The sequence below is a fragment of the Schistocerca cancellata genome, chromosome 2, assembly GCF_023864275.1.
Source record: "Schistocerca cancellata isolate TAMUIC-IGC-003103 chromosome 2, iqSchCanc2.1, whole genome shotgun sequence".
NCBI lineage: Eukaryota > Metazoa > Arthropoda > Insecta > Orthoptera > Acrididae > Schistocerca > Schistocerca cancellata.
The window spans coordinates 1,140,508,132-1,140,521,259 of NC_064627.1; the positions used below are offsets into that span (position 1 = coordinate 1,140,508,132).

Sequence of the window (13,128 nt, forward strand, 5' to 3'; positions counted from 1 at the left end):
TGCCTGCTGACCAAGCTGCGGCGGCTCTGTGCATTGCAAAGTTCCACTCACCTGATGGTGAACTTTTTTTGTCACACGCACGACTCCCTGAAGTTACTGACAAGAAGTTCTCAGCCGGGAAAAGTTACAGAAAAAAAAACAGCTGCGCACATTGTAATCACAAGTCGCATTAAAATTCTTTTTTTTTTGTTAGAAGGGATAGCTTACTGAAAATATTTATGTGTGAACAATTTCACTCTATTACGGTAAGCTTGCATGCACCATTCAATACCAAGCCTTACTCTAATCTAACGAAATTAGAATTATACACTACTGCCCATTAAAATTGTTACACCAAGAAGAAATGCAGATGATAAACGAGTATTCATTGGACAAGTATATTATTTTAGAACTGACATGTGATTACATTTTCACGCAATTTGGGTGCATAGATCCTGAGAAATCAGTACCCAGAACAACAACCTCTGGTCGTAATAACGGCCTTGATACGCTTGGGTATTGAGTCAAACAGAGCTTGGATGGCGTGTACAGGTACAGCTGTCCATGCAGCTTCAACACGATACCACAGTTCATCAAGAGTAGTGACTGGCGTACTGTAAAGAGCCAGTTGCTCGGCCACCATTGACCAGACGTTTTCAGTTGGTGAGAGATCTAGAGAATGTGCTGGCCAGGGCAGCAGTCGAACATTTTCTGTATACAGAAAGGCCAGTACAGAACCTGCGACATGCGGTCGTGTGTTATCCTGCTGAAATGTAGGGTTTTGCAGGCATCGAATGAAGGGTAGAGCCACGGGTCGTAACACATCTGAAATGTAACGTCCACTGTTCAAAGTGCCGTCAGTGCGAACAAGAGGTGACCGAGACGTGTAACCAATGGCACCCCATACCATCACGCTGGGTCATACGCCAATATGGTGATGACGAATACACGCTTCCAATGTGCGTTCACCGCAATGTCGCCAGTCACGGATGCGACCATCATGATGCTGTAAACAGAACCTAGATTCATCCGAAAAAATGACGTTTTGCCATTCCTGCACCCACATTCGTCGTTGAGTACACCATCGCAGGCGCTCCTGTCTGTGATGCAGCGTCAAGGGTAACCGCAGCCACGGTCTCCGAGCTGATAGTCCTTGCAGCTGCAAACGTCGTCGATCTGTTCGTGCAGATGGTTGTTGTCTTGCAAACGTCTCCATCTGTTGACTCAGGGATCGATACGTGGCTGCACGATCCGTTACAGCCATGCGGGTAAGATGGCTGTCATCTCGACTGCTAGTGATACGAGGCGTTGGGATCCAGTATGGCGTTCCGTATAACCCTCCTGAACCCACCGATTCCATATTCTGCAAACAGTCATTGGATCTCGACCAACGCGAGCGGCAATGTCGCGATACGGTAAACCGTAATCGCCATAGGCTACAATCCGACCTTTATCAAAGTCGGAAACGTGATGGTACGCATTTCTCCTCCTTACACGAGGCATCACAACAACGTTTCACCAGGCAACGCCGGTCAACTGCTGTTTGTGTATGAGAAATCGGTGGGAAACTATCGTCATGTCAGCATGTTGTAGGTGTCGCCACCGGCGCCAACTTTGTGTGAATGCTCTGAAAAGCTCATCATTTGCATATCACAGCATCTTCTTCCTGTCGGTTAAAACTCGCGTATGTCGCACGTCTTCATGGTGTAGCAATTTTAATGGCCAGTAATGTATTAATACCTTCAGCTGCTGACGGGCGTTGATATATATCAACGGGGACAGGTGAAACTGTGTGCACCGACCGGGACTCGAACCGAGGATCTCCTGCTTACATGGCAGACGGTCTAGCCATCTGAGTCACCGAGGGCACCCACATTCTCACCTTGTATGTCCCCACACTATATTCGTAGTGTCCAACCCTAACACACTCATTACTCGTGGAAGACATTCTTACCAAGTCCCATAAGTGTTCGGCGAATATGTGTGCAGCGGCACAGAAGAAGAAGGTCATAGCCGGTATTGTGAGAAGTATATACTTATATGGATATGGTGTCTGTTCTTTCGGACATGTCTGAGAGAACAGACACCATATCCATATATTACTCTAATCTGTACAACGTCTGAAAAGGTCATACGCACGCATCATTCATAACCGTAGCCAGTTTATGGTAATTATGGTGAATCCTTCGCAGAAAGCTTACAGACGAATTGTTTCTTTTAGAACTACTCGCCCAAATGTTGCTAATATCAGTCTCACGGAACAAAATGTTCAAGTTCGTGAGTAAGCAACACGCCACGCGGAATTCAGTTATTTGAACGTCAGCAAATGTTCTGAATTTCACTCTTTGCTCTAAATCTAACTCCTTTCCACACTTTACGGCACTTCTCCAACATTTTTGGTACCGAAATATCACAATAATAATAATTTTCAGTGCAGCACATATCAGCTGATCTAATCACTATGAGATCCAAGGTGCAACTCTACTCTCTCTACACAAAATAAGTTTCTTGTTTCCCAAAAAATGTGTGAATATGATAATTTTTGATTGGCACAGAAACATCACAGCTAGTCGGAAAACGGTATGAAACCCGATCAATCCCGCGTATGTATACAGAAACAATGAAATTTTGTCACTGAATCAGAAGAGTAAATTGCCTTAAATAAATTTAGAAAACCCACAAATATAAAACTAATTAGTTTTCCAAAATCGTTATCCCATTTCCCCAGTACCATCAACAGATGAAATAGTTTACAACAGATTCTCCATGATGAATACGTAACACACACGTGACCACTGTATTATATAAAAACTTTGCATTAAATGGTATTTCAAATTCACATCTTCATTCATTCTCATAACTAAACACAGTTATAATAGTTATTAATAAACAACTAGAAAATTAAACAAACAAAACCAGAAATAAAACTGACAGTATTTTGGCTGCAGCTCAAACATTGTCCGTCAGCTAGTGACCTCTGTCATCTCGCATAGAAACTACGTGCGCTCGAGCCACCTGACGCCACCTACCTAGCGCGTGACTCATACTGCACGTCAGATCACTATATAATGTCCCTTCTGTATAGGCATGATGGGTAGTACTATGCTTCAATGTGACCGTTCACCACTCACGTAAGTCATAGCAGTGATGTGGCATGTATGAGCCACTAGGTTATATAGAATCTGCTGCGCAAGACGTATCGACGGGGAGACGTGACTGAGTTACACAAAGGAGCTATCGCATTAGTGTGTGCCCATGACCACTCCATGAATGAAGTTGTTTCAGCGAGCATGGAGCGGGAATTCTGTGGATTCATTGCTGCTAGTACGGAGAGCCAGTCTTGTTAAGTAGTTCTCAATACATTTTCTGGAAACTGTCTTGGGCACCTAGTTCGACGGAAACAAGCAAAAAAATCACCGTCCTAACAGGCCTTGAAGGCCCAACGTTACCGACCGGCCGCCATGTCATTCTCAGAAAAATTGGAAATTTGTGGTAAGGTCTTAAGGGGAGCCGGAGATGGTCAAATCCAAAAAATTACGATTTTTTTTTGCTACCAAAAATTAATTGGAACATTCCTCTTTAATGTAAACTTTGAATTATTGTTCTACTCGCCCTAGAAGTGGAGTTATTACCATTTTCCCCCACGCCTGCAGAGGAAATGGGCAGCCGCTGAATGCATCTAACACCCTCTTGTGACTTCCTGGCGAACTGCTTGGGATTTTCTCGGCCTGTTACGCATACAGCTCCTTATGTTACGCATACAGCGAGTGTGCAAGGGTTGGCTACACTGTTTTCTGTGACAAATGAAGCGCTAAGAGTGCGGAACATCGTCTCTTTGCTGTTTACCATTTTGAATTAGTTCAGTGTTGCGCCTGTTGTTGGTAGTATTATACTTCTTGTGTAAAGCGTTGTTCTGGTTACGATACTACGTTTTAGTAACCGTGTATATAAGAAGAGGAAGAACGTAGGGAAAAGAAAATTAACACTAATACCAAGTTGCGATACTACAATTACTGAAACAGTGCGTTCCTCTGCTAAGCAACACATGGCCGGCCATAGCCCTGTGACGTCTTCTAGCAAGAAGCTGACTGGTGGAAGTGACAGATTTCGTGAATATGTTAGTGACAGTCATGATATTAACGAAGTACTAAATATTGGATTATTATCATATGTGCTGAAAGAAAGTGTTCTGTGCAAAATGTGTTCAAGTGTAGGAGTGGCACTAGAGATAACAAAGCGCTTTGGTTTAGCTTGTGAGATGAAGATAATCTGTGCATGTTGCAAGTATCAAGTGACTTTCAACAATTCACATGCCAGTCTGTTTGGTGAAAATGGACTATCTAGAGTGTTTGATGTGAATGTTCGACTTGTGTATGGTCTTCGATCCATTGGAAAAGGGTCTGCTGCCGGTAAACTGTTTTGTGGTATTATGAACTTGCCATCGCCTCCAAGCAAATTTGGGTACTACTGTGAACTGGTAGGATCCTCTGTTGAAGATGTGGCTTTGAAAACCATGAAGGAAGCAGTGGAGGAGTCTGTAGAAATAAACGGTGGTTCTAGGGATTTGGTAGTGGCATTAGATGGTTCCTGGCAAAAGAGGGGTCATAAATCCCTGAATGGGGTTTAACTGCTACTTGTGGTGATACTGCAAAAGTGATAGATGTTGCAATATTATCAAAACATTGTAGGCGTAAAAATAAAATCAAAGGAGAGCACAGTGGAACCTGTGAGGCAAATTTTAGTGGATCAAGTGGAGCAATGGAAGTGGATGGAGCGAATCAAATTTTTGAACGTTCAGTTCCCAAATACAACGTTAGGTACAAATACTACCTTGGGGATGGTGACTCCAAAGGTTTCAAGACTATAGAGGAACTGAAACCATATGGAAATGAATTTGTAGTTGAAAAGTTGGAATGCATTGGGCACGTGCAAAAGCGTATGGGTGCACGGCTTCGAAGGCTCAAACAAACTTTGGGTTCAAGTAAGCTCAGTGATGGAAAGACAATAGGAGGGAGAGGCATGCTTACTGATGAGGTGATTGAACGTCTACAGAGATACTATGGGTATGCTATAAAGCAAAATACTAGTAACGTTAGTGACATGTGGAAAGCAGTGTGGGCATTGTTCCTTCACACTGCCTCTTCCAATGAATACCCTCAACACAGCCTGTGCCCAAAAGATTCCTGGCGCAAATATAATGCAAAAAAGGACTATGATCACAAACATGGTTTGCCAGCAGCTGTGATAAATGCAATGAAACCAATTTTTCATGACTTAGCACAGCCAGAATTGTTACACAAATGTCTACACGGAAAGACGCAGTATCCTAATGAGAGGGTAAACAATTTGATTTGGAAAGTGATTCCTAAAAGGGCGTTTGTAAGCATAAGAACACTGCACTTTGGCATTTATGATGCAATAGCAACGTACAACCAAGGGAACAGTGTGAAGTGTGAAGTTCTGAAGGCGCTAGGATTTACAGCTGGGGTGAACACTGCACGAGCACTAAGAAATATTGACAGAGAAAGGATAAGAGGAGTAGAAAGAAGAGAAAGGCATATGAAGTATGATATAACAAAAGGCCAGAAAAGAAGACAGAAGAGGAAGCTTTTGGAGGATGAAGAAGAAGACCCTGATAATCCATCCTATAGTGCAGGAATGTATTGAGAAACTTTGATAGCCATTTCCCATAAATTAGAATTTTTCGAATATAAGAAACATTTTCTCAAAATCCACTCAAGCTAGAGAGATGAAATTTTTATACAGCACTCCTAGTGGTCAAACTTACATTGTGACACAGCCATTTGGCAATATGTTCAGTAGTTTCATTTCAGTTTAATTATAAAGCAATTATTTGTAAAAAAAAATTTGGGTCATTAATAAAAAAAATAATTGGAGGGAAACTAGAAAAGATACTCCAAAATCCCTCTGTCATAACTGCAATACTAAACCACTCCATATGTAAAAAAAAAATTCAAATTTTCTATTTGGTAGTTTATTCATAAATGTTACTCAAACTTAGTGATTTTAACATGGGCAGCATAGGCACCTCCGGCTCCCCTTAAGGGACCAAACTGCTGAGTTCATCGGCCCCTAAGCTTACACATTACTTAATTAAAGTTAAACTAACTTACGCTAAGGAAGACACACACACACCCATGCTCGAGGGTAGGTCGAACCTCCGACGGGGGGAGCTGCACGGACCGTGATAAGTTGCCTAGGACCGCACGGCTCACGGCTACCCCGCGTGGCCATTCTTAGAGCTTAGGCGTCACCGGATGTGGATATGGAGGGGCACGTGGTCAGTACATCGCTCTCTTGCAGTTGTCGGTTTTCGTGACCTGTGCCGCTACTCCTCAGTCAAGTAGCTGCTCAATTGCAACAAAATGGCTGAGTGCACCCCACTTGCCAACAGCCCTTGGCAGACTCGGACGGTGAACCATCCAACTGTTAGCCAAGCCCGACAGAGCTTAACTCCGGCAATACGACGGGAACCGGTGTCACCACTGCAGCAAGGCCGCTAGCCTACCTGTTTCGAAAACCCACGCCCAACGACAATATTTCAGCCCCTGTAGTGACAGTCAGTCCTGACCTTATCAAGAGTATCGTTATAGAGACAGCGATTAGTGATCATAATGACTTCGCAGCGACTATCGTCACTAAAATTAACAGAACCGTCAAGAAGGCTACGGGAGCATTTAAGCCGGAAAGAGCATTAAGCACTTGCAGCATCCTACTTGTACAGTGAATGAACATCATTTATTTCCACTATGACGGGCGTAGATGAACTGTGGATAAAGTTTAAACTCATTGTAAATCGCACTTCAGAGAAGTGTGTGCCGAGTAAGTGGATTAAGAATGGTTCAGTAACTAAATTCGGGAAATGCTGCACTCTGGGGTAAAAAAAGAACGTGGAAATGTCAAGAGCCAAACGTTAGCAGAAATTCCTGCTTCTGTAAAGAGATACATGCGCGAAGAATACAATTTCGATCGCCATACCTTAGCGAAGGTTCTCGCCGAGAACATTAGAAAATTTCAAGTCCAAATAGTTCAAATGGCTCTGGGCACTATGGAACTTAACTTCTCAGGTCATCAGTCCCCTAGAACTTAGAACTACTTAAACCTAACTAACCTAAAGATATCACACACATCCATGCCCGAGGCAGGATTCGAACCTGCGACCGTAGCGGTCGCGCAGTTCCAGACTGTAGCGCCTAGAACCGCTCGGCCACTTCCGGCGGCAGAAAATTCTAGTCCTGAGTTAAAATACAGAACGTAGCTTCGTTTGAACATTTTATTTCGGTTTTTCCAATGTGATACATGTATCTTTGTGAACTTATCATTTCTGAGAACGCATGGTGTTACAGCATGATTACCTGTCAATACCACATTAATGCAATAAATGCTCAAAATGATGTCCGTCAACCGAAATGCATTTGGCAATACCGTCTAACGGCATTCCTCTCATCAGCGAGTAGTTCACCTTCCGTAATGTTCGCACATGCATTGACAATGTGCTTACGCATGTTGTCAGGCGTTGGCGGTGGATCACGATAGCAAATATCCTTCAACTTTCCCCACAGAAAGAAATGCGGGGACATCATATCCGATGAACGTGCGGGCCATGGTATGGTGCTTAGACGACCAATCCACCTGTCATGAAATATGCTATTCAATGCCGTTTCAACCGCACACGTGCTATGTGCCGGACATCCGTCATGTTGGAAGTACATCGCCATTCTGTCAAGCAGTGAAACATCTTGTAGTAACATCGGTAGAACATTACGCAGGAAATCAGCATACATTGCACCATTTAGATTGCCATCGATAAAATGGGCGCCAGTTATCCTTCCTCCCATAATGCCGCACCATACGTTAACCCGCCAAGGTCGCTGATGCTCCACTTGCCGCAGACATCGTGAATTTTCCGTTGCCCAATAGTGCATATTATGCCGCTTTACGTTACCGCTGTTGGTGAATGACACTTGCTCGCTAAATACGATGCATGCAAAAAATTTGTCATCGCCCCCTAATTTCTTTTGTGCCCAGTGGCAGAACTGTACACGACGTTCCCAGTCGTCGCCATGCATTTCCTGGTGTACAGAAATATGGTACGCGTGCAATCGATGTTGATGCAGCATTTTCAACACCGACGTTTTTGAGATTCCCGATTCTCGCGCAGTTTGTCTGCTACTGATGTGCATTGGCCGCGACAGCAGCTAAAACACCTACTTGGGCATCCTCATTTGTTGCAGGTCGTGGTTGACGTTTCACATGTGGCTGAACATTTCCTGTTTCCTTAAATAACGTAACTATCCGTCGAACGGTCCGGACACTTGGTTGATGCCGTCCAGGATACCGAGCAACATACATACCACACGCCCGTTGGGCATTTTGATCACAATAGCCGTACATCAACACGATATCGACCTTTTCTGCAATTGGTAAACGGTCCATTTTAACACGGACAATGTATCACGAAGCAAATACCGTCCGCACTGGCGGGATGTTACGTGATACCACGTACTTATAAGTTTGTGACTATTATAGCGCATCTATCACAAAGCGAAAAAAGTGGTCCAACTAAAACATTGATATTTATTTACGTACTACACGAATATGTAATAAAAACTGGGGGTTCCTATTTTAAAAAACGTAGTTGGTATCCGTTTGACCGATGGCAGCGCCATGTAGCGGGCTAACAATAGCGACATCTGGTTCCCCCCTTCTAGCTAGACGAGTTACGTTCTTTGTAGTGTTTTCGTTTGATGCTCATTTAGTGAGATATTTGGCCTGGCCATTATCGATGGACCACCCTGTATAAGAAGTTGAAGGAAAGGATCCGCAAAATTATAGAACCGTATCCTTAATAGCGGTATGCTGAAAAATTCTTGAACATATTCTAAGTTCGTATACAATAAATATCCTTGACGCAGAAAACTCCCATCCACAAATCAGCACGGTTTTGGAAAACTTCGCACGTGTGATTTCCAGGTTGTGTTTGAGACGATGGCCCACTGCAGACTACTAACGAAGGTCTGAGAATACGGAATGGGCTTCCAGATATGTGGGTCACTCGAAAACTTTTTAAGTAATGGAACACAGCGTGTTCTCCTCGACGTCGGGTTTTCTTATTTGAGGGCCTCGTCGTGGGTACCAAAGGAAACTGTGATTCAACCACTCTTCGTTCTCTATGTACATTAATAATCTGTAATGTAGGGCGAGCAGCAATCTACAACTGTATGCTGATGGCGACGTAGCCAAGGTAACAGGATGTAACAACAGGGACCGGAAAAGAAAACCTAACAGACAGGGACCGGAGATGAGTGTGATGTCTTTTTAGTGACATTCGCATTCATAAACAAACAACTGCTGCTGTCAATGGATGCAGGTTTATCTCAACAACTCTCCAAGTGAACATTGATAGGGGAGCTGTACGCTGTAGACGTTTAGACTTTGGTTGAACGAAAGCGGACGTTGCTCACAGAGGCATTTGCAGCTGCGCCTTCTGAATGGGCAAACCACACAGAAACTCGACAGTAGGTGACTGCAAGCGAGTAGTGTTTCCCGACAAGTCGCTAGTTTGCATCTTTTCAAATGATGCCAGGCGTCGAATGCCCCGACAGTCCAAAGAGACGTGCGGGAGGAATACTTTGGCCAGAGATAGTGCTGTGATGTTTTGAGGGTGCTTTTCGTACAGTGACTTGGGCCCATGCATTCAGTTTTCAATGAACCTTTACAATGGTTTTTATTACAACATTCTCAGGGAGAAAGTATTCGTAATGAGGTTGCTGTGGACGCACTTTTCACCCCAGATGACAATATTCATGTTCATAGGACTGAACGCTTACATTCCTGCTAGATAGGCACGCCTGAAGATACGTGTGGTCTATTTCTCCTACGCGAACTGGAGCCGTTCCCTAGGCTAGATGAGGCATTTCACGGTTTATGTGTAATGTCTCCTGAAGGTGAATAATTGTTTTGTTTGAAGTGCTTGTTTTCTTATACTAAATTTGGGGTTTTTAGTTCGGCAGACGAAACACTAACTATTGGTAAAATATATCTATCAGCTCTCAATTCGATCAAAGGGCCTCCAGTCCAAAGCAATAATACAGGGTGTTTATAAACGAATATCGGGGTTTTAACGCTTTATAATATTTATTACATTAAACTTACAGTTATAAATGATATGTCAAAGAAAAGAGCAACTCAAACAGTTTTGCCAAGAACCTTATAAATGATCAGTGTAAGCACCATTTGTTACACGCACACATAAAGTCTACAGCCGAGTTCTTCCCAAACGTTGATAAGTGTGTCTTCAGTGATTGTAGCAACAGCTGATTCAATCCGGTTTCTTAATTCGTGGAGGTCTGCTGGTAGCGGAGGCACGTACACACGATCCTTGATGAAGCCCCAAAGGAAAAAAATCGCATGGCGTTAGGTCGGGTGAACGTGGAGGCCATGCAAAGCAAGCCCTGTCATTGGGCCCCTTGCCGCCTATCCAGCGCTCGGCTACAGTGAAGTTCAACCAATCGCCTGGCTCGTCTTCTTCCAACTGAGGGAAGAGCCATTGCTCTAGTGTGTCAAAGTAAGAAGTGCCAGTTACAGTATGTTCACCAAAAAAGAAAGGTCCATAAGCTTTCCACCGGGATACGGCACAAAAAACAGTCACTTTAGGGGAATTTCGTTGCATTTATACCACCTCGTAAGGATTTTCTGAGCTCCAGATGCGCACATTGTGAGTGTTAACATGTCCACTAAGGTGAACGGTCGATTTATCACTGCAGCAGCATGTTCCAGAAAATCTTCATCATCACGAAACAACATTTCGTTTGCGAAGTTGGCACGTAATCCGTAGCCTGCGGGCTTTAGAGCCTGTAATAACTGTAAACGGTAAGGACGTAGTTGTACGTGTTTTATTATAACTTTCCAAACAGTCGACACCGGAACTTGCAATTCACGAATAGCCTTCCGGACTGATTTCTTTGGGCTACGAGTGAACGGCTCTCTTACTCGCTCACCGGCCTCTTCACTAACTCTTGGTCGTCCTGTGCTCTTCCCTTTACAAAGGCAGCCTGTATCTTCGAATTGATGATACCATCTACAAATGTTATTATCACTTGGAGGATCACAACCGAACTTCAGCCGGAACGCACATTGCACAGTAACTAACTATGCTGTAGACTTGATGTGTGTCGTGTGACAAAGGTGCTCCACTGAACATTTATAAGGTTCTTGGTAAAACTGTTCGAGTTGCTCTTTCATTTGATATATCATTTATAACTGTTGTTGTTGTTGTTGTCTTCAGTCCTGAGACTGGTTTGATGCAGCTCTCCATGCTACTCTATCCTGTGCAAGCTTCTTCATCTCCCAGTACCTACTGCAACCTACATCCTTCTGAATCTGCTTAGTGTATTCATCTCTTGGTCTCCCCCTGCGATTTTTACCCTCCACGCTGCCTTCCAATACTAAATTGGTGATCCCTTGATGCCTCAGAACATGTCCTACCAACCGATCCCTTCTTCTGGTCAAGTTGTGCCACAAACTTCTCTTCTCCCCAATCCTTTTCAATACTTCCTCATTAGTTATGTGATCTACCCATCTAATCTTCAGCATTCTTCTGTAGCACCACATTTCAAAAGCTTCTATTCTCTTCTTGTCCAAACTATTTACCGTCCATGTTTCACTTCCATACATGGCTACACTCCATACAAATACTTTCAGAAATGACTTCCTGACACTTAAATCTATACTCGATGTTAACAAATTTCTCTTCTTCAGAAACGCTTTCCTTGCCATTGCCAGTCTACATTTTATATCTTATAACTGTACGTTTAATATAATAAGAAAATTGTAAAGCTTTAAAACCCCGACATTCATTTATAAACACTCTGTACTATTCATGCCACCTGTTTCAATGCCGTTAACTCCAGTTTTCTGTTGGAGTGCCATCATATTGCCTTATTTACTCCTATCAATTCATTTTCGACACTCCTGTTATTCCCTTGTCAGACAGGTATTACAACAGTGTTGAACGTTGCAGAACCTGCAGGAATTCCTCGATGGAGCCGAACACGGTGTCATCTACTTCAGTCTCGGCTCGAATGTGCGAAGCAACGCTCTGCCAGTGGAGAAGATCCAGGCCTTCCTGGAGGCGTTCAGGCAGCTGCCGCAGCGCGTCCTCTGGAAATGGGAGAACGACTCCATGCCGTCTCAGCCAGAAAATCTGATGGTCAGCAAGTGGCTGCCGCAGGAAGCCGTCCTTGGTGAGCTTACCCTGCAGTCGATTTTTAAAAATGCCAGAATGTGAAGCCCCTTTTACTTTTGTATTAACTATTAATATCTAAATATAGATGTATTCAAGCAACCTCAGACAGAATAGGAACACTGTTTTTAGAAAATCGGAAAGATCTTCCGTGGAGACTACTCAGCTCCATGCACTAGCTCAGAACTCCATGCAGACATAAAGGAAACGATACCTGACAGCAAAGTGCAGAGATGAAAGTGAGTGATTTTAATACGAAAGTAGGATAAAACGTACAGTAGGATGGAGACATTCGATATTACACCACAAACAGAAAAGATCATAAATTTGTCAGAAGAACGACATATGTGTTCTTAGGACTTACTTCCGAAAGAAAACAAATAGAAAATGGACTTGACAGATACTAGATGGGTTAAAATTAAACTCACTGCACTTTACCAAATGGAAAAGAAATTTTGGAGAAATTCATTGCGATGATACGGAACAAATTTGGCAGTATTTCGTAAGATACAGATCAAAAATACAAAGAAAGAGAGAGATCCACCAGAATGAGAATTTATGTAGGAGTAGGGGAGTACGTCATCCTAATCTGAGCAACAAGTATTACAGCAAATGAGACTTTTACCTGCAGATTGTCCCACATACAGATATGGCTCCTCTCCCTCTCTCAGTCTATCTCCTCCTGACCCCTCTCCCTGTCCATCTCCTCATCCTACTCTATCTCTTCCTCCACCAAGTCTTTATCCATCTCCCCTAACCCTCTTCATTTTCCGCCTGCCTACTACCATCTCCATATTCCATCTACCTTCTACACCTTCCTCCCTATCTGTCCATTTCCTATTCCCACTCTCTCTGAACATATCCTGTTCCCCTTCTCCTCTTAC

General features: G+C 43.4%; 1 protein-coding gene across 1 annotated transcript in view; it reads left to right on the forward strand.

Moving 5' to 3' along the window:
- LOC126161279 (UDP-glucosyltransferase 2-like) overlaps nt 1–13,128 on the forward strand; it is a 102,802-nt gene that overhangs the window by 76,939 nt on the left and 12,735 nt on the right. Inside the window, exon 5 of the mRNA XM_049917018.1 lies at nt 12,023–12,245. Coding sequence (XP_049772975.1) covers nt 12,023–12,245 — 223 coding nt within the window. The remainder of the gene's footprint in view (nt 1–12,022; nt 12,246–13,128) is intronic.